Genomic DNA, 27,518 nt, shown 5'->3' with positions numbered 1-27,518 from the left:
GAACCGCCACCTGGGAAACAGTATGCCGGGAAGAGTGTATTCTGTCTGCAGAGTACCTGCATTGTGGGGGCATTTATGTACCTGCACTGTGGGGGCAGTTATGTATGTAGAACTCTGTTGCCGTAATTTGAATTTTGGAGACAACTGTGCTCCGTAATATACATCGGTATTATTTTGTGGCCACACCCCTTCCCTATGAAGCCACTCCTCTATATTTTTGGCTTGAGCACCCACCAGCAAAAACATAAATCGGCACCTATGCTTGGGGTGGGGGGGCTGCAGTCATTCATCCTATAGGGAAAAATCGCCACTGTTCTAACCACTGTTTCGAGGTTATACCCTACAACATGTGACGTTTTGGAGATGCTCTGAGCCAGTTCTCTTGCTGTCACGACTTGCTCAGATTCTTATGCTTGCTAATTTTTTCTGGTTCTGTGGCCCATTTAACATGGTTTCCTATGGAAAAATCGCGGGCATTGAGGCATTGAACACTAAAATCGCATCCAATCTGACTTTTAACATTGATCCCTATGGGAAATCGCGGGCATCGCATCGCACCCGTTTTTTAGTGCATACGATGGTCGCGATGGTCGCCGTTCTAGGTAAAGAGTACCAAGAAAAATAATAGGTACTTATGTATTATCTGGGCTTCCATGTTAAATGCTCCCCATTTTTTCATACCCCTACTATCCAACTACGCATGGAGTTGATTCTATATAGTGTGGCGAGCGCAGCGAGCCACCGTGCCCGAAGCGTGGCGAGCGCAGCGAGCCCCGCGAGGGGACGCGGTCTCATAAGAAAAACGGGAGCCCAGATATTACATAAGTACCAAATAATATTCTATGGGGTGAGGTAATACAAATCCCCCATTTGATGGGTGGTTTCACTCTTCAAATATTCACCCAATGCCTTCAGGTGCTCTTAGAATGGACAGAAAATACAAGGATATGCAACATGCAAGGAGGAGCCCCGCTAAGGGCATGAGGATCATTTTTTAATGTCCACACTGGACCAGTGATGTAAAATGATAATACATTTTTGCTGTTCCCACAGTAGCGAGTCTGGGATTAGAGACTAATCAGGGGTAGATGAATTAAGCCTGGTGAAGGGATAAAATGGAAGGTGAAAAAGCACCAGCCAATCGGCTATGTTTAAAAAATGACAGTTGGGAGGTGATTGGCTGCGCATTATTACCTTCCACTTTATCTCTACACCAGGTTTAATACATTGCATTCTGCTTCTTCACACATAAGTGATAATTACGGAATACCGACATCGCAGAACTTCCTGAGTATTTCTATGGAGAGGAATATCCTGCAATAATAAAAGCCCTTTGTAGTCTCACTAATGTTAGATCACATTGGCAGATGTTATGTGGAAGAAAGTCATTGGACTCCCTGGTTTAACTCTGAAATAATGGAATCTTCCTGACAAAGTGAATATGGACTCTTCCTACATGTATAAATATGGAAGCAAGCGTCGTAGCAGATCATTTGCTGATAAAATGACAGACAGGAAACGCCCTCGGTTATCATGGTCGAGCTGCGGCTCACAAGCCTCTGATCACAAAACCAATACACGACAGAGACTTTGTTGGTGCAAGGAGCGGAAAAACTTGACGGTGGAGCAATGGAAACAAGTCCTATGGAGCGATGAATCTCAGATGGGAGAGTGTGGGTATGACGATTGCCTGGAGAACGCCTGTTACCCGAATGTGTAGTGCCAACAGTAAAATTTGGAGGTGGAGGCATCATGTTCTGGGGTTGTTTCTGCTGGCATGGCATGGGCCCACTCGTACAGGTGCATGGGAACAGGACATCGGCGACCTACCGAGATATTCTGGATAACTCCATGTTACCTTCGTTGTGGCGTTTCTATGGGAACGACAATTGTGTGTTCCAGGACGACAATGCGACGTGTCATGTTTCGAGGGCTACAATGGAGTGGTATGATGAAAATCGAGTCACCCGACTAGTGTGGCCTGCGCAAAGCCCTAATTTGAACCCCATAGATCATATGTGGGACTAACTCGAGCGCAGGTTGCGGTCGCGATCGCTTCGCCCTTCTACACTACCACAGTTGGTGACTGTACTGCAGGAGGAATGGCACAATATCCCACTATGTGTGCTACACGAACTTGTGCAGAGTTTACCACGATGAGTAGCTGCTGTTATTTCTGCAAAAGGTGGACCTACCCCCTATTGATTGTAAATACGCATGGTTTTCGTTGACATGTGGTGTCCAATGACTTTCTTCCATGTAGTGTATAATAAAGGTAAAAAATATACTACTTTAGTAACAGGTATTTGTATATCATCCACATATTCTGTGACGCTTTACAGAGAAATGTAGGTGTCAGCCATTCACATCGATCCCTGTGGAATTTACAATCTATATTCCCTACTACATAGATACTATGGTTGTTTTTTTAAATTTATATGTGTCTTTGTAACACACAAATGATAGATCAAATGTGTTATACACTAATTTGATATTAACCCCTTGAGTGGTGGGTTTTGCTGGGAAAGGACAAACCTACCAGGGCAGGTTTGTCCTGCCCCAGCAAAACCCACCACAGATCATAGGAAGCCGACCCCTCACCTTCGCTCTGGCATTAGTACGCCAGAGCTCTACTGCCGCCGCTGCCCCAGCCGCCTGTCAGTCATCACACAGGCAGCAGGCTCAGGTATGTTTCGCAACAGCTTGGGAGGACTCGGGTGCCTGAACTCTTGGTCCCCCCGAACATCCGCGAGCCTGCCGCCTATGTCACTGCAGTATGGCGATTGGTGGCTGGCTGCCGGGTATGCCGGAGCAGAGGGACTCGTGGTGGGGGGCGAGTGTTTGATGGAGGGAGGCACTAAAGGTGGTGTGCCAGTGGTGCTCCGCTGGAGGCACTACTGGTGCGCACCTCCTACGTAGTGGTATGCCTGGAAATTTTCCTGGGACAGCCCACTGCGGCAGCACAGCTGAGCCCGGAAAATTTCCGGCCATACCACTCAAGTGGTTAAGGATGTATAAGAAAAAATTTGAAGATACATTTATGGCCGTGGCTCCCAAACGGTTTGCCGTGGCACCCTGGGGTGCCATGGGACCCTTCAAGTCTGGACACTCACCACATAACTGACCTTAAGTAAGACATAAAAACATAATTTCCTCAATTAAATTTTTTTTTTTAAATACATTTCTGAATAAAAAACTTATGGCTTTGGGGTGCCGCAAAAAAGTTTCTAATACTCTAAGGTGCTGCAATTCAAAAAAGTTTGGGAACCACTGCTTAATGGGGATGTTCTAACAGCACAAACATAATAAGCCAGAATGAGTGGCCTGTAAGTGCCAATGAGGCAGATGCATTAAGCCTTAAAGAGAAATAATCACTCTTTATCACCCTTGCATCTATCTCTTTTTAAGGCCGAACACATCTGCCCCAATGTTCCTCTTTCCCATAGAACTTGCTGTGCACCAACACATCAACAGTGCACGACACACTCTCACTAGAGATGAGCGGGTTCGGATCCTAGAGATCCGAACCCCCACGAACTTACCTGATCCGAGGCTGGATCCAGGGAGTTCAATGGTCGCCGCCATTTTTCTGAGTTCAAATCGAGGCCGGACGTCATCTTCCCGCTGTCGGATTCTCGCGAGACCTGGGGATATATAGTTCCCGGCGGTCGGCGCCATTTTCAAACAGGCTGGTGATTTCAGACAGCACGGATGTGTCCGTGCTGTCTGCTGAGCGGAGTGGGGGGGGGGATGATTTATGCATAGGGGGCTGCTGCTAGTGCTACAGAGGGGAGTACATTATTATAATTTTTTTAAATGACTGCTGCCAGTGCACAGTATAAGTCCAGGGTGCCCGCATGTGTGCTGCATCAGTCCAGGGTGCCCGCATGTGTGCTGCATCAGTCCAGGGTGCCCGCATGTGTGCTGCATCAGTCCAGGGTGCCCGCATGTGTGCTGCATCAGTCCAGGGTGCCCACATTTGTGCTGCATCAGTCCAGGGTGCCCACATTTGTACTGTATCCATCCAGGGGTGCCCACATGTGTGCTGTATTTGTCCAGGGGTGCCCACATGTGTACTGTATCCATCCAGGGGTGCCCACATGTGTACTGTATCCATCCAGGGGTGCTAACATGTGTGCTGTATTTGTCCAGGGGTGCCCACATTTGTGCTGTATCAGTCCAGGGGTGCCCGCATGTGTACTGTATCCATCCAGGGGTGCCCACATGTGTGCCTTATTTGTCCATGGGTGCCCACATGTGTGCTGTATCAGTCCAGGGGTGCCCGCATGTGTGCCGTATAATTCTATGGGTGCCCCCTTGTGTCCTGTATCAGTCCAGGGGTGCCCGCATGTGTGCCATATAATTCCATGGGTGCCCCCATGTGTCCTGTATCAGTCCTGGGGTGCCCGCATGTGTGCCGTATAATTCCAGGGGTGCCCCATGTGTCCCATACCAGACCAGGGGAGCTGCCCTTTTTTTAATGAAAATAAAAATAAGGTGTTTTTTTTTTTTACTGCAAGGGCTGTTAAATGCGCTGTAGTCCAGGGGTGAGCCAAGAGTGCTGTATAATTCATGGGGTGTTGCTAAGTAAGGTGTGCTGCTCTTTTTTATAATTAAAAGAATACAAATTTTTATTTTTACTGCAGGAATTTGTCTGCCGTATAATTCCATGCCTGCCGCCATGTGTGCCGTATCAGTCCAGGGGTGCCGCCATCTGTGCCGTATAATTCCATGTGTGCTGTATCAGGTCAGGGGTTCCACCATCTGTGCCGTATAATTCCTGGGGTAAGCCAAGTCTGCCAATTCATGGGGTGCTGTCAAGTGTGCTGTATTAGTCCAGGGGTGATGCTAAGTGTGCCGTATCAGTCCAGGGGTGATGCTAAGTGTGCCGTATCAGTCCAGGGGTGATGCTAAGTGTGCCATATCAGTCCAGGGGTGAGCCAAGTCTGCCAAATAATTCCTGGGGTGAGCCAAGTCTGCTGTATAATTCATGGGGTGCTGCCAAGTGTGCTGTATTAGTCCAGGGGTGATGCTAAGCATGCCATATCAGTCCAGGGGTGATGCTAGGTGTGCCGTATCAGACTAGGGGGGATGCTAAGTGTGCCATATCAGTCCAGGGGTGATGCTAAATGTGCCGTATCAGTCGAGGGGTGATGCTACCTGTGCCATATCAGTCCAGGGGTAATTCTAGGTGTGCAGTATCAGCCTAGAGGGGATGCTAAGTGTGCCATATCAGTCTAGTGTTTGTGCCGCACACTTGTGTGGCTTATCATAGCTTTCCAGCTACCTTGGTGCAACCTTTTGCCCTAAAAACAATATTGTAAGGTGTGAGCTGTTCAGAATAGACTGGAAATGAGTGGAAATGAAAATTATTGAGGTTAATAAAGCGTAGGAGCAAAAAAAAAAAACCAAAATTCTGCGATTTTAGCAGTTTTTATGCTTTTTTAACAAAAAATCAGAACCCAGAACCCAAACACAAAACACATAGGAGGTGTTTTGCCAAAACCCATTAGAACCCAAAACCCGAAAAGTGGCCGGTGCACATCCCTAATTCTCACAGCACATTTATTTTCATTTAGTAGCGTTTTATTCGAATGTTTGTCTTTTTTTGATGCATCCTCTGTAATAACTGTCTATGCATTCGTTCTGAATAAGTAAGCGCATTCATTAGTAATGAAGCCAGGTCTGCCAATGGATACAAATCCAAAAGAATTGTTGACTGTTCAGTAAATACCTCTTCCATCCACTCGCAATGGCCTCTAACCCCAGTTGCTGACCACAAGAGTCGCCCGTCTGTCTGGAAACATGGCTAATGAGGGTACAAACATGCTGATACTATGACGAGCTGATGACATTGCTGGGGAAAGCCATAACGCAGATAGGCTAATACTCCCTAAGCTGTGCCATGTACTACGTCTCCATTACTTAGGTGGCACTGTTAATTAGTGTGATGCCTGTATTTATTTATTTATTTATTAACAGTTTCTTATATAGCGCATACATTTTACGCAGCGCTTACAGAGAATATTTTTTGAGCATTCACATCAGTCCCTGCCCCAGTGGAGATTACAATCTATATTCCCTACCACATGTACACGCACACAGACATTCTAGGGTTAATTTTGTTGGAAGCCAATTAACCTATCTGTATATTTTTGGATTGTGGGAGGAAACCGGAGTACCCGGAGTAAACCCACGCAAGCACAGGGAGAATATACAAACTCCGCACAGTTAGAGCCATGGTGGGGATCGAACCCATGACCTCAGCGCTGTGAGGCAGTAATGCTAACCATTACACCATCCGTGCTGCCCATGTACAAAATGAAACGCAAGCAAACTGAATATTAATGGCGCGTTGATGTGACCGGAGTTCCTTCAGAAAAAACATAGGCACGGGCACAGTACGGCCCTAGACAGCTACTATTACTGCACACCCAATAGAGTGCATTTACTATTGAGGGAACAAAATTCAAAAGTAATACATTCATTGAGATCTCAAGTGGAACGGGAACTCTTGACAGGGGTTTCGGGAAATTTTTTTGCAGCTACAGTTTAGATTTATTGGAAAAGGCTCTGACATGTACAGTTAATAAAAGCATTTTTTACAAATTCATGAACAATGACTAAAAAATGGTTGCAAGCTACAGTGCATCCAGTTCTGGGGTATATCAGGGCAGATTTTTGAAGCTCGATGAAGTGATAAAGTGGCCGGTGATATGCCAAATCAGCTCCTAACTGTCATTTTGCAAGCCCAGCCTATAATTTGACAGTTAGTTAAGCGGGATTAATAAATTTGCCCCTAGGTCCTCAAGGCACCTGGACAGCCCAGCTCTTAAGGCAGGACAGGCCAACCTGTGGCTCTCCAGATGTTGTGAAACTACAAATCCCTGCATGCCTTGCCACAGTTTTAACACTCCCTTATATTAAAACTGTGGCAAGGCATGATGGGATTTGTAGTTTGACAACATCTGAAGAGCCACAGGTTGGCCAGACCTGTCTTAAGGCTATCCATGCTTAGGCACATATAGTACAATCAAATTGACTGAGGTACTAATTAAGTAACCTGTGCTTAGGCATGGATATCCTTAAAACATGGACTGTAGGGAGCCTTTAGGATGGAATTTGGGAAATGTTGGACTAGTCTGATATACAGGTCGGGTCTCCCTTATCCATGTATTCCAAAAAACCGACATATTCCGAAAACCGTGGTTTTTCAAAATATTGTGTTTTTGTTCTCCAGCCCCCCCCCCCCCACCCAAATACCCCTTTTTTCATACTTGCCTCGTCCCCCGGCCTCCAGGATCCTCTTCAGCGGCATCTCCGGTCCCAGGGGTGCATTACGCGAGTGCACGGACGTGCCGGCGTGACTGCGCACTCACGCAATGCACTCCTGGGACCGGAGAAGCAGCTGAAGAGGATCCTGAAGGCCGACCTTGGATGCCAGGGTACACCGTGGACATCGGGGGGACCATCGTGGCACCCCCAGGGGACCAGGTAAGTATGGAAAAAATAATTATTCCAAAAAATGAAATGCTCGTGGTCCCGAGCATTTCGGATAAGGGATACTTAACCTGTACCACATATCGGCATGTTATGGGTCACATGTCCAATGAGTAACCAAATGCCATTTATAGCCTTTGCTATTGCTGCATTTTCAATGCAATATTCTTCTTAAGGCTGGGGCTATTTGTGGTACAAAATGTTGACTTTCAAATTGTTAGCATGTACATTATGCCGACATACTGTTTTTTTCTACTGCGGTAACAGCAAACCTGAATCTGTAATGTCAACATTGTAACTGTCAACACCCACCGTGTCGACATCCTGAATATTGACATTCAGACCATGTTGACCATGTGATTACTTCCTTATATTTCAAATTCAAATTTCTGTTAGAGAAAATCTCTGGTGTGATGAGGTGAAATAACAGACCTCCTGACCTAGTATTATGCGCAGGGTACTGACCTTCACACTGGATGACATCGAGGTTGAATTGCTGGATGGCGCCCATGCTAATCTGCTTCAGCTCGCTGTCCAGCAGCATTTGTGTTAGCGATGTGGAGAGGTGCTTGCAGGCCGACATACAAGCAGTTTGTGCAACTTTTCCCTGAACAGAAAAAAAAAGAATGGAAAATTAGTTAACAAACAGAAAACAATAAGAATTCACAAACGTATCAAAGCAGAGTTAGTCATACTCAGGAATCAAAGCAGAAACACTACGAAGAGCCAAAGTGAGAGGATACATTTCACAAAAGGCCACGTCTCTCCTGATGCTCACCTAAAGGTTTATTACTATGTCCTTATTGGCTCAACAGTGGCCTAGCATTCTTGCCTGTGCATGTAATACCAGTATAAATGTAACCTTTAGGGGGATATACACCAGTGGTGGCTCCAGAGAAGGGGGCTGCGGCACAGTTCAAAATTCAAATAGGGGATTCACAGCAACTGCCATCAACTGCCATCCCAAACTGACTCACTCTTTTTTATGAGCCAAGTATTTATCGCTGCTCATTTCTGTTATTCATCCCCAGATACAGTGATGAGTTCTGACAACAATCACCTCAAGACATTCTATTTTCATTCATGAAGAGGTCCAATACACGATACATGATGTTGGAGCCAGATCCGGTAGTTAGGGCTTGGCATAAGAATATATTTTGATTAATGTTTAAGAAATTATAACTCCAGCAAGTTGGTTATTTGTGATTGCATGTCAATTAGGGAAAGCATGATAATAATGTCAATGGTACTAATGACTGTAGTATGGATCTTGACCCATATCTACCTCAAAAATTTGGTGAGAAATCTACCCCTTCCCCTCAAACATTGTTAGAACTTGCTGAGGTGAGGTCGGCGCTTAATGCCCTATTATTTGAAGATGTTAAGAAGGATTACAAATTGTGTAGGAACCGTTACTATCAGTGGGGCAATAAACCGGGGAGGCTTTTGGCGAGAGCACTGCGGTCTCAGAGGGCTACGTTATATATCGACACAATAAGAGACTCAGATGGGACCAGACGTACCCTCACACGGGACATAGCTGGGGCATTTCACTCCTATTACACTAAATTATACAATCTTAACACTACTGGGGCGCTGCCTTCCTCCCATGTTCTTGTGGAGCGATATCTCCGTGATGCGGGTCTCCCTCGACTGTCGGAGGAAGACAAAGCCCGATTGGAATCCCCTTTTTCTCTCTTGGAGCTAGAGACGGCTCTAAGGGATACCCCGTCTGGGAAAAGCCCGGGCCCCGACGGCTTCACTGTTTCCTATTATAAGTCTTTTAAAGATATACTCTTACCTAAGTTGCTGATGGCATTTAACGCAATAGCAGCTGATCAAGGTTTTACCCCCCAATCTTTAGAAGCACATATAACGGTTATACCTAAAGAGAATAATGACCCAAGCCAATGTGCCAGTTACCGTCCAATTTCCCTCTTGAATGCTGATATCAAATTGTTCGCAAAATTAATAGCCAATAGACTTAAGTTGGTATTGCCTAACTTGATACACTCTGACCAGGTGGGTTTCGTGCCTGGGAGGGAGGCGCGAGACAATACGACTAAAGCCATTGACTTGATATACTTGGCTTCTACTAAGAACATCCCAATGGTTATGTTCTACAGTTAAGTGCTCCCCAACAGTGCGCACAGCAGCCTATCTAGTGATGTATTGAGGGTTTTCCTTTTTCCCTCACAGTGATAGATACAGACAAGAGGTATACATAACTTATGACCAGGCGCTGATATGTTCAAGGTGTATGGTACTTCTCCGCCGTAGTAATGATAAATATCATGCGGAGGAAAGACAGTAAATATAGTGAAGTACAGTGGGGTACAACAAACAAAAATTTAATTGGTACAGAACAATGTCTGGTAGGTCACATTCGGATCCTCCAGATAAACATATATATTTATAAAATTTCCAATAAAACAAGGGTAAAGAAATCCAAATGAAAAGGGTTTCTTATTGGCTCAACACATGGGGCAATTACCGGAAGGGATGGAACTGATGGCCAGTTCAAATAGCGCATGTGAATCTGTCCCGGGGCAAATCACGAATCATCAGCTTCCCCAATTTCCGGCACTCTGCTCCAGCGTCAACACCGCCAAGGCTCCCAGACTGACTGACGCGTTTCAACTCCAACTGGAGTCTTTTTCAAAGTCCTTAGGTGTGTATATTACCCTAGTATCCGTTGCCGTCTTATATACTGTCCTTCTAAGTGTGCGCTCCTGTCTCCTGGTCACTTCCGGGTTCCGACCCGGACGTGACGTATCGCCGCAATGCTGCGTCTCCATGGTAACTATTGTGTGCTGTCGGCCTCCAGGCCGGACATGACGTTCCTTCTTGCTGTTGCCTAGGTGACGCATCCTGGGTGTACACAATTGTTGGTGCCGCTACGTCATCTCCGCTGTCTTACGGTTTAGTTGATATGTTGCCATAGTTTCCTACATAGCTGGTATTGGAGGAAAACGGCATCAATAGCAGCTTATGAATACATATCCTTTAACGTACAGTGACGTTTCTGCAGCAGACAGCTTACAATAATATAATATAATACATATAGTGGCAGTGCGTATGGGAGGTATTCCTCTCCCCTGCAATGGTATTATAATACAGAAAGTGACAGTGCATACAGATATTCCATATTGCATTTCCCTTAAAGTGACAGTGCATACGGGCAGCTTATGTTATATCACTCATAAAAGTGGCAGTGCTTCTCTATAATTTTCTATGTATAACAGTTAAAATGGGAATCTAAAAAAGGTATATCAACATATTTTAAAAACACATTATAAAAACCATTTTATTTCATAATCTGCATTGAGGCCTTTAGGTGCTAAAGTGCCTAATTCGTATATTGTCTTCATTTCGGCTTTGGCCAATTGGGTGGCAAGGTCCCTTTGTCTCCAGTGACCCTTCACCCATTTTAGCCCACAAAACCGTGTAATGCAAGACACATCTTTTTGATGGTATTTATTAAAATGATTTGGTAGTGCGTGGGTTTCTAGGCCCTTTTTGATGTTTCGAATGTGTTCGCTGAGTCGCACTTTGAATGGTCTCGCTGTTCGTCCAATATACCATAGACCACAGGTGCATTGTATGCCATATACCACATTTTTTGTATTGCATGTTATAAAGTCAGAGATTTTTACAGAGTGAGTGTTTATATTAATTTCGCTGAGTCTCTGACCTGATCCTTGGACATGCCTACATGCGATACATGCCCCGCATCTGAAGAAGCCTTTAGATTTTATTGTGGAGATTGCTTTTGTGGGGGGTAGGGCACTATGGACTAATTTTGAGCTCAAGTTCGGTGCTCTCCGATATATGCATTTAGGTTTTATTGGCAATAATGATCCAATCACTGGGTCTTTCTGGATTATCCCCCAGTGTTTTTGAAGTGTTTTTTCAATGGATTTATATTGACTGTTAAATGATGTGATAAAAGCGAATTCCAAGTTTGAATTAGTGGTTCTTTTTATTTTTGGTTTTAATAATGTTTCTTGGGGGATCAAAGTAACCTCACTTTTAGTTCTCTCTACTTCGGAGCTGTTGTAGTCTGAGGATAAGAACTTTTTTTGTAAGCCTTCCGCTTGTTGTTCGAAAACTTTTTGTTCGGAACAGTTCCTTTTAATCCTTCTAAATTGTCCCCCAGGAATAGCTTTCAACCAATTGGGATGATGGCAACTTGAGGTGGGAATAAAAGTGCCTGAATCGGTTGGTTTTGTAAAGTTCCTAGTTTGTATGGTATTATCCGAGACATAAACTGTCAAATCTAGAAAGTTTACCTCTGTATTGCTGCTAGTGAAGGTTAATTCGATATTTAAATCATTGGCATTTAAAAAGGTATAAAATTCATTTAAAACTGATTCTTCCCCCTTCCAAATAAAAAACACGTCATCTATATATCTTCGCCAGGACACCAGGTTCGCTCCGAATGGGTTATGGGTCCATATATTGTCATTCTCCCATTGGCCCATAAAGATATTCGCATAGCTCGGAGCGAACTATATGTATTATATTATATTATTGTAAGCTGTCTGCTGCAGAAACGTCACTGTACGTTAAAGGATATGTATTCATAAGCTGCTATTGATGCCGTTTTCCTCCAATACCAGCTATGTAGGAAACTATGGCAACATATCAACTAAACCGTAAGACAGCGGAGATGACGTAGCGGCACCAACAATTGTGTACACCCAGGATGCGTCACCTAGGCAACAGCAAGAAGGAACGTCATGTCCGGCCTGGAGGCCGACAGCACACAATAGTTACCATGGAGACGCAGCATTGCGGCGATACGTCACGTCCGGGTCGGAACCCGGAAGTGACCAGGAGACAGGAGCGCACACTTAGAAGGACAGTATATAAGACGGCAACGGATACTAGGGTAATATACACACCTAAGGACTTTGAAAAAGACTCCAGTTGGAGTTGAAACGCGTCAGTCAGTCTGGGAGCCTTGGCGGTGTTGACGCTGGAGCAGAGTGACGGAAATTGGGGAAGCTGATGATTCGTGATTTGCCCCGGGACAGATTCACATGCGCTATTTGAACTGGCCATCAGTTCCATCCCTTCCGGTAATTGCCCCATGTGTTGAGCCAATAAGAAACCCTTTTCATTTGGATTTCTTTACCCTTGTTTTATTGGAAATTTTATAAATATATATGTTTATCTGGAGGATCCGAATGTGACCTACCAGACATTGTTCTGTACCAATTAAATTTTTGTTTGTTGTACCCCACTGTACTTCACTATATTTACTGTCTTTCCTCCGCATGATATTTATCATTACTACGGCGGAGAAGTACCATACACCTTGAACATATCAGCGCCTGGTCATAAGTTATGTATACCTCTTGTCTGTATCTACCAATGGTTATGTTGTCTACCGATGCTGAGAAAGCATTCGATAGAATTAGTTGGATGTTTATGGAAGGGGTCTTAAGACACATAGGGTTGGGCCCGGTTTGTCAGCAACGTATCATGGCACTCTATAGATTCCCCACGGCTCGGATTAGAATTAACGGGGCCCTTTTGGAACCGATCCAAATTAGTAATGGAACCAGGCAGGGGTGCCCCCTCTCCCCTCTAATATTCATACTGTGTATGGAGGCCCTAGCATGTACCATTAGACTTAACCCAAATATCACCGGTTTAAAAGTAAAGGACATTGACTATAAACTAGCTTTGTTCGCAGACGATTTGTTGGCGGTACTGACCAACCCGATTATTTCTATCCCCAACCTCATGGCAGAATTTCAGACATTTGGTTCCCTTTCAAACTTTAAAATAAACATGACCAAATCTGTGGCACTAAACGTATCATCCCCACCTGATAGTTTGGAAATTCTCAAACAGTCTTTCCCCTTTACCTGGCACCCTACTAGTATTAGATACCTTGGCGTCACGTTGTCCTCTGACCTGTCCCGTCTCTATGATAATTTTAAACGATTGCTACTTACACTTCGCACTGAACTTAGAAGCTGGATGAATAAACGCCTCTCCTGGCTGGGCAGAATTAGTGTGGTTAAAATGAATGTCCTCCCTAGAGTCCTGTATCTTCTGCAAACACTACCTATTCACATCCCAAAGGCTTGGTTTCGTGATCTACATAACGAGGTTAGAGCATTTATCTGGGGTAGCAAAAGACCACGATTCCAACACACGATACTCTTCAGACGAAAGCATATGGGAGGACTTCAGCTACCAGACTTTTCAGTGTATTATGATGCTATTATATTAGGCAGGGTGTTGGAGTGGACGCGGTCAGCGGATACTAAACAATGGGTCCTCCTAGAAAGTGAATTTTTTCCCACGCCTATAGAATTTTACCCCTGGCAGTTTAAAGTTCGGGCCATTCTGCACCCTACAATAGGTCCCACTGTAGCTTGTTGGAACAGACTCAGGAAATTTTCCTGTGTCTCATCACAACTCTCTCCCCTTACCCCATTGTTTGACAACCCTGGTTTTCCCCCCGGAGCTGCCAACTCAATATTTGATACTTGGAAACGACAAGGGGTACAGCGGGTGGGCCAGCTGATGGATGGGAATAAGGTGATGTCCTTCTCTGCCCTACAGGACAAGTGGGGGTTACCTTCATCGGAGCTCTGGAGATACCTCCAACTCAAACACTATGCGCAGGGGAGGGAGGTGCGTGTGGCAGCCAGCAGAGCTCTGACGCCCTTTGAGAATATGTGTCTCGCACCATTACGCCCGACGCATTTTCTGTCAAGGGGCTATGGACTTTTGATAGAACACAAGTACAATACACTGCCTGCTTATGCCCAGGCCTGGAGCAGGGACCTTTCTATTGATTTAGACGTAGAGACTTGGACAAAAATGTTCCAGGCCACATTTGTTAGCTCCTTCAGCTACTCTGTAATTGAAACCCAGTTTAAAGTCCTCTCTCGCTGGTATAGATGCCCCCTCACAATAGCGAAAATGTTCCCTGGTACATCTAACATGTGCTGGAGATGTAACGAGGAGACTGGTTCTCCTCTTCATATCTGGTGGGATTGTAGACTGCTTCGCCCTTTTTGGGATCAAGTTATGTCACTTACTAAGTCTATTGTGGGCAAAGAAATCCCTACGACTCCCGCGTTCTGGTTACTTAATTTGTACCCCGGATCGGTGAGTTCCTATAAAAAATCCCTACTGAAATTTTTGAATGGTGCCGCAAAAGCGGTCATACCAGTACGCTGGCGTTCCACATCCCCTCCCACGATTAAAGAATGGTTTACTCGTATAGATTTGTATATGTCCATGGAGGACATGAGAGTGCCCCCTGAACGTACCCAGGAGTTTACAGCAATATGGTTCCCGTGGATGGAGTTTAAGTCTTCACAGGTCTTCTTAGCCAATAACTAATTGGCAGTCTAAAAAACTTTTGTGGACCCCAGCCGCACTTCCCCCCCCCCCCCCCCCCCATCTCCCTTCCCTAACCACTATCCCCCCCTTCTTTCTGCCTTTCATCTTTTCAGCTCTTTTATGTGTTATGTGCTCCAGAGGCGTGATATGTGTACAATTCAAATTATTCAGACTTAGTCGATCTGTCAGGATATAATATTTTATTATTTTGTCCTTATAACATATGATCTGTACTTTCTGGCTTGTTGACTACATTACCACTGGATGCTATAATTTTGTAACAATTCTTAAAACCAATAAACATATATTGCAAAAAAAAAAAAAAAAAATTTGGTGAGGACCTCCATGGGACTTTCTTGAATACTGGAGCTGGCATTTACAGTCCATCTAGTGGCCAAATTCTTCAACAATGTCGGTTTTTGTGTATTCTTTGATCATCGTATGTTGTTTTTTTATGCAATAGTTTTTTTTATTGAATTTTATATGCATAAACAAACCTACACATACTATTAGACAATGTAAAATAACAGCAAAAAAAAAAGGAATAATGAAACCAGACAAAGGCTCTTGTTCATTATTTCTGTGTACAATTAATATTGAATATCAAGAAAAAAAAGTAATATAATGTATGAAGTATCAATTCGTTTTCTAGGCACATATTGATAGGTATGAAGTATAGGAGCAGAGGTATGGGAGTATGGTCGGTGGGCAGCGATGGGGGCTACATGACCATCTGTGGACAAGGGGACAGCTAAACTCCAGGTACTGTGTATGGGGAATCTAGCTATTTAGACCAAACCGCTAAGTATTTATTTCCTGCTTTTCTGGCTAGATATGTACATTTCTCATGGGAGAAGGTTTCGTTGACCAGTGACAAACAGCATATAGTAGGAAAAGTTTTAGCCAACCAAGTCCTGGCAATACAGACCTTGGCTAAAGTACATAAATAAATCACAAATACGTAGTCAATACGTCCAAAGATTGGATCATCGTACAGTATGTTTTTGATAAATCCCCAGGACAATTATGTGAGTGCACTCACTTACTGCAAAACGTTCACCAGCTCTGTGGTAAGTGGATTCCAGGTATCTCTAAAAATCCTAGAACACCTCATCAGCACCAATGGAAGAAGATTAGTGGGTACAATTTGCGGTAAGGTTGGCGGCATAGCCAACAAGCCTCAGCTATTGATATGGTTGTCCCACCATTACACAAAGCAATCTGAGTGAACATGGTTTCTATTACTCTACGGGAAGACTTCTGTTGTACCATGAAAATGATTTATCTCCAACTGCCATGATGGGACAATTGTAAATGCTGAACCCCTCATTATCATCCTGAACACAGAGTACCTGAACTGGGACAAGACCCGCCAATAACTGGACACATTTAAAGGGAATAATCTTTATTATAATATACCAGAAGCTGGTTTAAAGAGCTTGATTGAGTACAACACTAATACATTATCGTTAAATGACTAAATGAATGATAAAACTATTAAAACAGTTAATTAATACAGCTCTCCCTATACCACTCCAGAGATCTCTTAAAACGTGCAATAACAGCTCATGTCTTTCCCAGTGCAGTGCTACCTGGTTGAGGTTTCTTGGGTCTCTAGTTACTTTCCCCACGCTATCCTGACCCTACTGTGAATCACTTACTCCACCAGTGCTTTCCTCCCTGTGTTACTATGCCAGTCTGGCTACAGTCCCTTCCTGCTGAGGCATCTTCTGTGTCACTAGTCCTTAACTAGTTCATTTGTTCTTAAATTCTCCTCATTCACAGAATCATTCTACTACTAGCAATTTGTTTTCTCACTAATCTTACTTCAGTATCTCAATTTATTTTTTAGACCTTTCTCCCCCTTGAGCTTTATGTTCACATTCTCTTATCGCTCTCCTTTTTTATTGGAGGCAATGCTTCTAAATCTCCTCTTCTTGTCACCTCCTCAAAGTAACTCTTCACAATTACCTCTATTTCACTCTCCCATCCCCTTCATTCTTTCCTCTGGACCTATTCACTAACTTATTGCTGGCTCTTTTTATTCCTCAATTTGTCTTTATCTATTCTGCACCCAGAAAGATGTGTCTCATTCCAGTGTTGCTCCCCCATTACTTTTCCTCTACGTCTCTCTCTTACACCACTCTTTCTGCTATCTTTTGCTGCTTTCCATATTGTCACTATACAGTTATCATGATCGACTCTTGTTCCTCTCCCCCTCTGCTACTCTGTCTTGTGTCTCCTTCGTCTTTTCCATCTGGCTCTCAGCTCACAAAACCTTTTTTTGTAAATGGTTCTGCAATGGTAGGATGTATAAGAAGAACAAAAAGATCACTTTACATTACAATAAAACAATTTAAGGTCTATGTACTAACTTGGAGAGAGTTAGAGTACAGACTGGCTCCCAACCAGTGGCGGATCCAGAGGTGGGGCTGCAGGACAGTCCAAAATTTAAATAAGGGAGCCGGACAAACTGTCAGTGAGTCAGTTTGGAATGGCAGTTGGTTTTAGTTGCTGTGTCTCCTCTATTTGAATTTATTACTTTGCTGCAGCCCACCTCTGTAGCCTTTGTGGCCCCTAACTGCCATTTTTTCAAACCCAGTCTGGAACAGGATGCTGGCATTCAGTATACAGAAGCTATGGTTGTGAAAAGGAATGAGTACGTGCAAAAGCGCTCAGAGGTAACCAATTGAAGGAATATAGCAAAGTATAATCGATATGATACCATGCGTAAACCTATACATTACACATCTGAAATCAACAGGTAGGTAGGTATTTGAGATGGATGATTCAACTTCCACAGTTTCTCCCCTTAGTCTGTATGAGGGGGAGAAATAATAGGCAACATAGTGCAGATCAATAAAGTATAAAAAGTTTTAATAAGGCAGCGCACTTACAAAGTGGTGACTCATAAAAGCATATGACAAAGTAATCCCGGCAAACAGCAGGCAAATAGATGTCTGTGTGAAGTCCTCTGGTCTGGGTCTCTTGCATCCGGACAGCAAGGGGGGCTCAGTCCTCGGAACTCCACTGCCACAATCCTTTAGCCAGGAAACACGATGTCCAAGTACACGCTTAACGCGTTTCGGAAAAACTTCCTTCGTCAGAAGCGTGTATTAAAATGTCCATATACAGGGGTATATATACCCACAAACAATTAAACATAATACGAACCAGCTGCCGCTGATCGGCATACAACATCAGGTTTCCCCGTGAAACCAATATGGAGGTGCGTTCCACTTGACGGAAATACGTCACCTCATGCGTTCCAATTACAGGAAGTGTGCGGCACAGCGTAATGCAGCCGTTTCCGGCTGGAGATATAATAATCGCCGAATGCAAATAGCCGCTGGATACCGCTAAGAGTGCCGGAAGTGACATTTGCGTGTCAATTAGGCGGAAATCCATCCCTGTATTCTAAATCCAATGTTGTGTACATTCATATCAACTTGAATGTACACAACATTGGATTTCCCTATGAGACCTGGTTAATCTAAACATCTTACTGGTAGATCTATCGCTTGGTACGCAAGCGTTAGAATACAGGGATGGATTTCCGCCTAATTGACACGCAAATGTCACTTCCGGCACTCTTAGCGGTATCCAGCGGCTATTTGCATTCGGCGATTATTATATCTCCAGCCGGAAACGGCTGCATTACGCTGTGCCGCACACTTCCTGTAATTGGAACGCATGAGGTGACGTATTTCCGTCAAGTGGAACGCACCTCCATATTGGTTTCACGGGGAAACCTGATGTTGTATGCCGATCAGCGGCAGCTGGTTTGTATTATGTTTAATTGTTTGTGGGTATATATACCCCTGTATATGGACATTTTAATACACGCTTCTGACGAAGGAAGTTTTTCCGAAACGCGTTAAGCGTGTACTTGGACATCGTGTTTCCTGGCTAAAGGATTGTGGCAGTGGAGTTCCGAGGACTGAGCCCCCCTTGCTGTCCGGATGCAAGAGACCCAGACCAGAGGACTTCACACAGACATCTATTTGCCTGCTGTTTGCCGGGATTACTTTGTCATATGCTTTTATGAGTCACCACTTTGTAAGTGCGCTGCCTTATTAAAACTTTTTATACTTTATTGATCTGCACTATGTTGCCTATTATTTCTCCCCCTCATACAGACTAAGGGGAGAAACTGTGGAAGTTGAATCATCCATCTCAAATACCTACCTACCTGTTGATTTCAGATGTGTAATGTATAGGTTTACGCATGGTATCATATCGATTATACTTTGCTATATTCCTTCAATTGGTTACCTCTGAGCGCTTTTGCACGTACTCATTCCTTTTCACAACCATTGTATCTTTGGAGTAGTATAAGGTGTTTTCTACTCATTTGAGTGTGTGTATAGCTGCACTTTGGTTTAATAGCGCACCCATTAGCCATATTCTTTTCTACTAGTATACAGAAGCTGACAACAGAATCCTGGCGGGTGTAGGTGTAGGCACTAGTGGGGGGACTTAAGGTTGAGCTGTGGGGAGGGGAAGGTTAGGGTTGGGCTGTGGGGAGAGGGTGTTAGGTTTAGGTGGCAGGGTGCGGTCCGGGGTTTAGGGTTACACATTATTAATAAGTGTAGCGTTCTATTGCACCAAGGTGAAATACTGTGTACCCAAATAACTTGCAATGAGTTAGTTTCTGCTTCTTCCTATCACTCTGTAACGGATTGCCAGGAAGAGCCAGTCAGCCATGAACCTCCGTAGGCACAGACTAGAAGAGGTATAGTGGAGGGGGGTTGTTGAGAGCAGTGGCAGTCCGATATCCCACATATCGCTACATTATATATCCTGGAACTGTGGCTACCACGGTTATGTATACTCATTGTTCTAAACATTACATTAACTTTGGAAAAATTACATATCTTCTGCAACTCATGAAGATGTAACAGGGGCACTGGAGTAATGCTAAAGTAACACTTTGATAACTATACATCCGCGCATTTTCTTTTCAGAAAAAAACAATGTGATTCATGTAAGGCAGCGCCAGTATAAACCACTGGTTTCATATAACGCGGGACATGTGTAGAGATACTTCCTGTATCTTGTCCACATACCTATTGGTATCACTGTATATGTACAAGGCTGTCCATCGTTAGGCAGTCCACAGATAACCCTGACATCTAACACAATCAGTGATAGAACAGATTATATTTTGCCACTGAATACTATTAGTTTAGTGGTCTTTAAATATATAATTTTATCGTATTTTTATGAAAAGTCAGTCCGGGGTGACTTTTCTTTATGAACAGCGGAAAAATTATTCGATAATGAGCGATCGTCAAATGATTCCTCCTCCTTTGCGGCCGCCTGTGAGCGGATGTGTAAGTGAAAACATCCGCTCATATGCTAGTGAGTGGATACTTGTGGGGGGGCGGCAAGTTCTCCGGGGCGGCGTTTACCTGCATGTTAGGCAGCTAGTTGTACCGCTAGGCTGTTTTAGCGGGGCGCTGCGCCCTGCCCGATTTTTAAAGGGCAGCATGCCTCCTACTCTTATGGTGATACCGGGGAAGCCCGGCACCGCAGTATATAGTGGTGCCCGGCGCTTCCCCTTCAGTGACAACGGCGGCCGGGCCCGCCCCTTTTCTTGATGGCGGCGGCCAGGCCTGCCCCTTTTCGTCACGGCACGGCCACGCCACTTTTGTGGCGTTGGTGGCCCGGGACCGCCCAGAACAGTGACGTCAACGGGCCCGGTCCGCCCCCTTGACGCTGCCCCCGTGCAGCGGTGCCTTGCCCGCCCCCGTTCCTAGAAGAAACACTAGGCAGCGCATATATGCAGCCTAGCGAGCAAGTCTGAATTAGGCCCTTTGGATGGAGCTGTAGCAGCAATGCAGAAACAGCAACGGTCATTACTCGGAGACGTGCACCACTATTCCCCAAGCACCGGACCAGTGTGAGCAAAGAATAAAAAGGGGGAAGACAAAAAAAAAAAAGAAAGAAAACGAAAATCAATGGTCCACAGTTAATTTAATCACAATGTAATATGTTGTAGATACCTAATGGGAATGTCATTTTGATTTAATGGAACAACTAGTGCATTTTAGTTTAATGTACTGCTCCATTAAATAAGCTCGGCCTCCTATTTGTTCTGCAGGGATAATGAAATAACCTTATAGGCAGACTAATAGGTTGTCAAGTAAAATTCTAACAAACGATTCGATTTTTGGTCTTTTTTTTTGCCTAGACAGATAAAATGGAAAAGCCATTAAGAGAGAAGCAGAAACTTTTGTTAGTAATTCCATTTCTGTCAGCGGCACCCAACCGTGATATGCCACCAGCCGCATATCTCACAGGGTGGATGCGGCGTTCAATATACCGATGCTGACGCTCAGAAGATGGGTGCGGGATCTTCCAAAGGGTCAGGATGCTGACTGGAGTACCGATTGGTGAGAATGTGAGCAGGTGTTAGATTTAGGCATTACTTTGGGGGATTTGGGGTTAGGCTGCTTGGAGGGGAAGGTTAGGGTTAGGCTGCAGGGAGGGAGGGTTAGGTTTAGGCAGTGGGGTGCGGGGCTAAGGGTTAGGCACTAGCGGGAATGTTTAGGGTAAGGTTGCGGGTATGAAGGGTTAGGGGAGGGGGATGGTAAGTCTACTTCCCTTCCCTTGTTGGAATTCCCACCATCAGGATGCCGGCGCCCTGACCGCCGGTCATTGGTATTTATCCGCTAAGGAGCATATTCACTATGATGCCCGACAAGTTGTATTCAGCTGGATGAATAGGCCCCTTAGACCTTTGGACAGTAAGCCCTCATGGGCAGGGCCCTCCAACCTGCTGATTCTCACCCTGCCCCATTCCTTATCTCTAGTGCGCTCCCAATCACACTAAGCATGTGTGACATCCTATTCACACTTCCCAGAGCAAGGGGGTCATTGAATGGATTTCATAATGGCCTATCATTTTGTTTTACCATTCAAGGCTTGATATATGCCCCTGTAATGTCTGTTTGGAACTTTTTATATTGTATTGTTTATACAATTGTAATTCTCCCAGTATGGCGCAATGGACAACATATAGATAAAAGATGAAGATACATAATAATCAGGGACAGAACAGGGCTCTATGCCACCCAGTGCCAGTCCCCTAAATCCGTGTCATCATGATGTTTTGTCCAGGGGTAGTACCTCCTGCTCTAGGAATTAGAGTACTGCCATGGAGCATCCTAAGGACGCACCAGGCTAGACTCTGCAGCAGTGCTACTGGCCACAGGGGGCCATTCCAGCCACATGCATGTGCAATGGTTCCGAGACTTTTCAGTGTACCGAACACCTGACCCATTGTCAGTGTCCAGGTGTATAAGCCTCTACTTTCTGAATGCACCTGGCATACGCTTGTCCTTCCCCCGCTCTGCCTCTCCAGTCATATGTAGACGTAAGTGGACAGTGTAGCAGAACCGCCTACGGATATATACGCACTTTGTATGCTCATGGGCAGTACGGAAAAGTGCATTGTACACAAGAAACAGAAAAAAAGATCATGCTGATGCCCACTCTATAGTACCAAGCACTGCCAATCAGATTCATTATAATGAACTCTGCCATCTAACATAGAGCAACATTGAGGCGCTGGCACACACCTTGACCAAATATATGGGTTTACCAACCACCTTCTAGGTGACCTCATCTGGCGGGTCCCGAACACATTTAGACCCTTATTCTGATCGCTTCACTTGGAGCCGTGCGCGGGCTGAAGCAAATGTACCAAACTCCGCCTAGCGAATGGATCGCCGGCGTCGTCCATTCGCAATGCCGGATTCGGCCGATTGGCATGTGAACTGATGTTTTATGTAAACATCCATTCGAATGCCTGTGGGAACCTCCCCCTTCATTTGATGGTCAGCGACCATCGAATGATGTGGGAAGCGCTTGCCCATGCACGAGTGGTCTAGACCAGTGGTTCTCAACCGCGGTCCTCAGGGACCCCCAACGGTGCAAGTTTTCCAGGTTACCTCACAGGTACACAGGTGCACTAATTACTCACTGACACATTTTAAAAGGTGGAGCTAATTATTTAACCTGTGATTCTGTGTGAAGACCTGGAAAACGTGCACTGTTGGGGGTCCCTGAGGACCGAGGTTGGGAACCACTGGTCTAGACCACTCGTACATTTGAGCGAAGAAAAGCAGGGATATGGGTGGGCAGCTGACATCCGGTCAGCTGTCCGCCCCCCACACGCACGTCACGACCGCATTTTCCATACGCAAAAACGGCATTTTCATGGGAACGCTAGTGAGACCAAGGTGTCGGTAATTGATAAGTTGTACCAAAAGCTGTGTTTAAGGAATGTTACATAGGTGAGACGTATTAGAATGCTAAAAAGTGTTAAATTAGTCAAAAGTTGTAACATTTTTGTATTCAGGAACCAGACCACGGTTGATGACAAGCTATCACACTGGCCGCCAATACCACCAGTCCCGAAACTACAATGTATTTCCCTCAATCCAAGTTTGTGCAGTCTCTTTCCAGCAGGAGCAATGAAGTTATCGTAGCACATCCTAGTTTAACATAGATTGATGACATATAAGAACCACTTGGCTTATTGAAGGCCAGGTGCATCAAGCTTCAAAAAGTGATAAAGTGGAGAGTGATAAGCAATCAGCTCCTACCTGTCATTTTTTAAACCCAGTCTGTAACATGGCAGTTAGGCGCTGGTTGTTTATCACTCTCCATTTGATCATTTTTTAGGAGCTGGATACATCTGGCCCTTAGTCTGCCCCTTTTTTACAATCATATTTGATCCTTATTTCTTTGTAAATAAGTCATAGAAAAATAGTTCACATATAATTTGCTCTAAAGTGTGTAAAGTTTTAGAAGAGGTAACAAATGCAATCTGTCCAAAGGTAACTGCTATTGTAATATGGAAGTGACATAGCATTGGGGATGGCAGATTCAAATTTGTAACAAACTTACAAGAGTACATACTGTATAATACAATCACTGTTTATAAATAAAGGGGGGTATTCAATCCGGCATTCCAACTGTTGAAACATCCCAGCAGTTGGAATCCTGGAACTTTTTCGTTTCTCTCGACTGTAACTCGACAGCCGCAATTCAATGTTCTGGCTGGCGAGTGTCGGAAAGGCCAAAATTTGCCCGGATTGTGGAAAAAAGTCAGTGAATTCGACAAAAACAGATCAGGCAGTATTGAATGGACGATTGCCGCTATTTCGGGATTAAATACCACCCCCCCCAAAATAACATCTAATATTACATAAAGGCCTAGAGACACTTTTATGTGTTCCCTCACAACTGCACTCCCACGTGGAGCTACGAAATGTTCATACCACAAGCGTGTTTTGTCTACGTGCTTTAGGAACCCAATTTTAGCCCCGAACACAAACGTATGTTCTAGTAAAGCAGCATTTACTAGTGGAATGTACAACATAGTTTTCTAAAAAAATAAAGGAAAGAACCACCTGCTCTGAAACTTTTTTCGCATCTTGTGGGATCCCCCGGACAATGCTGAAGCTCTAGTTTTTGTAGAAAGAAACCCCTTAGTCTAGGTTCTTATATTTCAAAGGAATTTGGGAAAGGGAATCTGCTGACACGCTCAATCCTTTCTATAGTGGCCAAAAAGCTTTCATTCTTCAAAACAATTGTGATCAAGAGACATAAGGCTCTTAGAAAATTCCCCAAAGGTCAGCCATATGCATCCTTCCATGCCACCTTCATGTTACTGGTCTCCACGCTCTCTAGAACCACGCTCGCAGCCTCAAAAGCGGCTTTCATCGTTCACAAGAACGTCAGTCAATATGATTTATGGACTCCATTCAGGAAAGTCAAGGCACATAGGATGAGAAATATGACTACAATCCGCTAATTTGTTTTGCATTGAGCTACTTGCTTCTCAAAGACTTGATGTCAGTCTGAAATCGGCAACACAATTAACCAGTCGGTGACAGATTCATCCATCCTACCTGCCAGACTACGCCAATCAAGGACAGCATGAGGCGACATTCGGGGAGATCAGTAAAGATCCCTTTTCCCTGACTTTTTTTGCTGATTGACAGTTTCTGGATCTGGCTTGTCGAGGTGGGTCATCCTTTAACCACTGGCCTTTTACTGCAAGCTGTGAAATAGGGCTCTTACTGCCAATCAAAGGAACAATGCACCAACACAAATTACCAACCCCCCACCCTTTAGGAAAAATAACAGAAGACCTTAAAGGTCAAACCAAACCATATATATATATTTATTTGTGTGTGTAAATATATGTTCAGATCAGTTGCTTGTACATATAGGGGGAAATTTACTAAAGGAAATTTGTAAAAAATAGGTGTATTTGTATCCAGAAATACACTTATTTTTGACATTTACTATCCCGAAAATACGGCAATGTGCTATCAATACGAATACGAATTGCCGAGTTTTCGGGATAGTAAATGTCAAAAATAAGTGTATTTCTGGATACAAATACACCTATTTTTTACAAATTTCCTTTAGTAAATTTCCCCCTATATGTACAAGCAACCGATCTGAACATATATTTACACACACAAATATATATATATATATACATACATATATACATACACATAGTCTATGTCTATGTGTGATAGTAGAAATATTATGTATATATGCTTTTCTTAACATGCAGAACTCAGCATAGTGATCTAATTTGCACATAAATGTTTGTGAATGTGTGTTTGTGTGTGTGTGTGTGTGTGTGTGTATATATATATATATATATATATATACACATACACACACACACATACGTATGGACATATGCACATATATGTAGGATTAAAAACATGCTGTGTATTGAATCCCAGAGGCAGAACATCATTAAAACCCCATCCATAGGTAAATCTACCGTATATTACTCAACATTTTGATTTCCTAGGGACCTTCATCAGGAGTTTGTTACAGAAGCACAGCAACAGTTGAACAGCAGCACCTACTACAGTAGGTGCTGCTGTCTGACTGCAGAGTACTAGAGTTTGGTAAGCACCCCAGTGAATGTGGTTTAAAAAGTGAGCCTGCCGACCACAATGTCAGGGCCATCTTTACAGAAATGTAGGCCATGGGCAAAGTGATTCGCCAGAACTCCTACCCACCCACCATGGGAATACATTTTAAATATTATAACTGCTGTCCTGTGCAGTCTCTCATATACTTCCATACAGAGAATGGATTTAAGCACTCTGATTGGTGGATAGCTCTAGCCATGCACCAATCAGCATGCTGAAAGCCATTCAATGTCTGATGAGAGGCTGGGAGGCAGGCAGAGAATGCTGCTAGGCCACGCATACTATGTGTAATTCACAATCAGAGCAGCCATGCAACATTTTATATCTCCCCCCAAGAAGCTCTGGAGGTAAAAGCCCTCCAGCCCAGAAGTGGATCAGTGAAGTTAAAGCACCAGGTCTTGTTGAATCTGGCACCAGGTGTGATGGCAAGTTGTGCAATGGGCCTATTGGCTGGTGCATGTGCCATGTGCATCTGTGGGCAGATTTGTAACCTGTACCCTATTGTAAGCAAGCCACATAACTTTGTAGCACTCACACAATATTGTATATGTCAGTACCTACAACTACAGGAAATGTATGCCTGGTGACTATCTGGGTAACCTGCGAGGTGCTGTAGTAGTACAGGTCCACATAGGACAGCAGGGCACATGGGGACATGTAGTGTCTGTACAGCTGGAGATCCACCAGTTTACTAATTGGAACATTATAAACCACAAGCCTGGCAATGTATAATGCATGCACGCACCACAGTGACTACAAACACTGAAAGTAGCTTTACATTGTTTACAAACTAAATGGGTGTGGATCTTTAGGTCGACCCCTATTGGTCTACAGGCAGAAGGTTGACACATGAAAAAGGTTGACATGCATTAGGTCAGCATGGTCAAAGATCGGCACGAGCAAGATGTCGACATGGGTTCTACATAAGATTTCAGGTGTTTATGTCGACATAGGTTGACATGGACACTGTATTAGTGTACTGCATCTCCACGCATGCTTCCGGCACAATGCTTTATTGCAGTCGGCAATCTATTGTATTCTCCCTCTATGCCCACTGGAATGGTAAAGTTGGTTTAAAAAAAAAAAAATAAATCATGAAAAACTCATACCGGCATTTTTCCATGTCAATCTTTTGCTTGTGTCGACTTGGTGACCAGGAAAAAATAATGCATGGTGATTTTTTTCATGTGGTGCCTTCGTCCTATTAACCAATAGCGGTCAACCTATTGGGCCGTATGCAATGCAGCCGGCTATGGGGTTAAACAGCGGGGATTGCTGAAAACAAGCCACCCTCACTGTTTAACAACCGCGCCGGCCCGCTCACCGTATTCAATGTTCTGGGGGGGACCCTCGCTGTCAGATGACGGTGCGCAAGATCTGCATCTCTCTTCTGCACGGATCACTAGCTCCCGTTCACTATTACAGGACTTTTATCAGGCTGCTCCGATCCTATGGAATGCCCTTCCACGCACAATAAGACTCTCCACTAGCCTCCAACATTCAAGCGTTCCCTGAAAACTCACCTCTTCAGGCAAGCCTATCATATCTAAGTTCCATACACATAACCCTCTGAGGCACTTATGTATTATATAGCTTCCCTTCTGGACCTACAAGCTATACTATTATTGGTGCCTGTCCTTGTGTTTCCCTCCTATGTCCCTA

The 27,518-nt window shown here is 44.2% G+C and overlaps 1 protein-coding gene across 4 annotated transcripts in view; it reads right to left on the bottom strand.

The window, feature by feature from the left end:
- The window catches only part of EXOC6 (exocyst complex component 6), a 277,290-nt gene that overhangs the window by 61,489 nt on the left and 188,283 nt on the right, over positions 1–27,518 (bottom strand). For all 4 annotated transcript variants that reach the window (XM_083149343.1, XM_083149345.1, XM_083149344.1 and 1 more), the window contains one exon: positions 7,966–8,107. In XM_083149343.1, coding sequence (XP_083005469.1) covers positions 7,966–8,107 — 142 coding nt within the window. The remainder of the gene's footprint in view (positions 1–7,965; positions 8,108–27,518) is intronic.

This window comes from Crinia signifera, chromosome 6, assembly GCF_055691185.1.
Source record: "Crinia signifera chromosome 6, ASM5569118v1, whole genome shotgun sequence".
NCBI lineage: Eukaryota > Metazoa > Chordata > Amphibia > Anura > Myobatrachidae > Crinia > Crinia signifera.
Note: the sequence above shows the minus strand (reverse complement) of the source record. Positions and strands in the feature narration are given on the sequence as shown.